The following is a 907-nucleotide window of genomic DNA, read 5'->3' on the forward strand; positions in this document are numbered from 1 at the left end:
CAAACTAGTCCAAACTAATTTTTTCAAGAACCTTGCCTTGCAGAATAAAATTCAAAAACTTCTATAATTCATATAAGTATATTAAAGTAATGCCATTACTATTTATTAATTTAAATATTTTTTCGACAAAGCCCTAGCTAGGACCTTGCAGTAGTACCTCTTCTACCAACTGTAGTCCCTGCGTCGCTACTCGCTATTTCCTAGCTGGTGCTTTCTATGTTATATTATTTCTTATACCTAGTTTTAGTCTAATTCTCGATTTGTTTCACGCGCCATTTTAGTTTTAAATTAATTCTGACTTCAATTCTTCTAATATCCCTACTCGTAGCCTTGGTTCCCTAGTCTCCATTCTGATTTTTAGATTTAGCCCATCTGTTCTTAGGTTTACTTAGTCTGTATTTTCTTCAGTGCATATACTTTATTATATTCTAGTTCTATGAAGTTCTTTTTTTTTTTTTTTTTTTTTTTTTTTCTATTTGATGTTTAATTATTTTCAATTAATTTAATTTAGATAGTTGATAGCTCACTTATTTATGTCAAAATACTGGTCGTGTTTTGCAAGGTCCAGTACACTTTTACACAGCCTTCGGTGTTGCAATCTATGCAAGTTTTACTCATTCTATCTTACGCTCTGTCGTGATTCTATCTCACCGAGTTCTTAGATCTATTTTGTCGCTTACTTTACCTCTAGCCACCAATAGTACTTGAACCTTAGTCTAGTCTAGCTTATAACATTATGTTAGTATTTTTTTTTTAAATATATTCGTTAATTTTTTATAATAGCACACATTGCGATGGCCTCAGCTAGCATACTCAGATACTCGGATTTGTTTAGGTTTTAGTCTAGCTCTATCACTATTCACATTTTACCCCTTATACTTCTTAATCCTAATCATTTTTATTCGTC

The 907-nt window shown here is 31.5% G+C and overlaps 1 protein-coding gene across 1 annotated transcript in view; it reads left to right on the top strand.

The window, feature by feature from the left end:
- Nucleotides 1-640, top strand: part of LOC136821358 (uncharacterized) — a 2,377-nt gene extending 1,737 nt beyond the window's left edge. The window contains exon 4 of the mRNA XM_067077596.1: nucleotides 512-640. Within this exon, the coding sequence (XP_066933697.1) occupies nucleotides 512-640 (129 nt within the window). The remainder of the gene's footprint in view (nucleotides 1-511) is intronic.
- Nucleotides 641-907: the final 267 nt, after the last annotated feature.

The sequence above is a fragment of the Clytia hemisphaerica genome, unplaced genomic scaffold (assembly GCF_902728285.1).
Source record: "Clytia hemisphaerica strain Z4C2 unplaced genomic scaffold, Clytia hemisphaerica genome assembly, whole genome shotgun sequence".
In the NCBI taxonomy this organism is placed as follows: Eukaryota; Metazoa; Cnidaria; class Hydrozoa; order Leptothecata; family Clytiidae; genus Clytia; species Clytia hemisphaerica.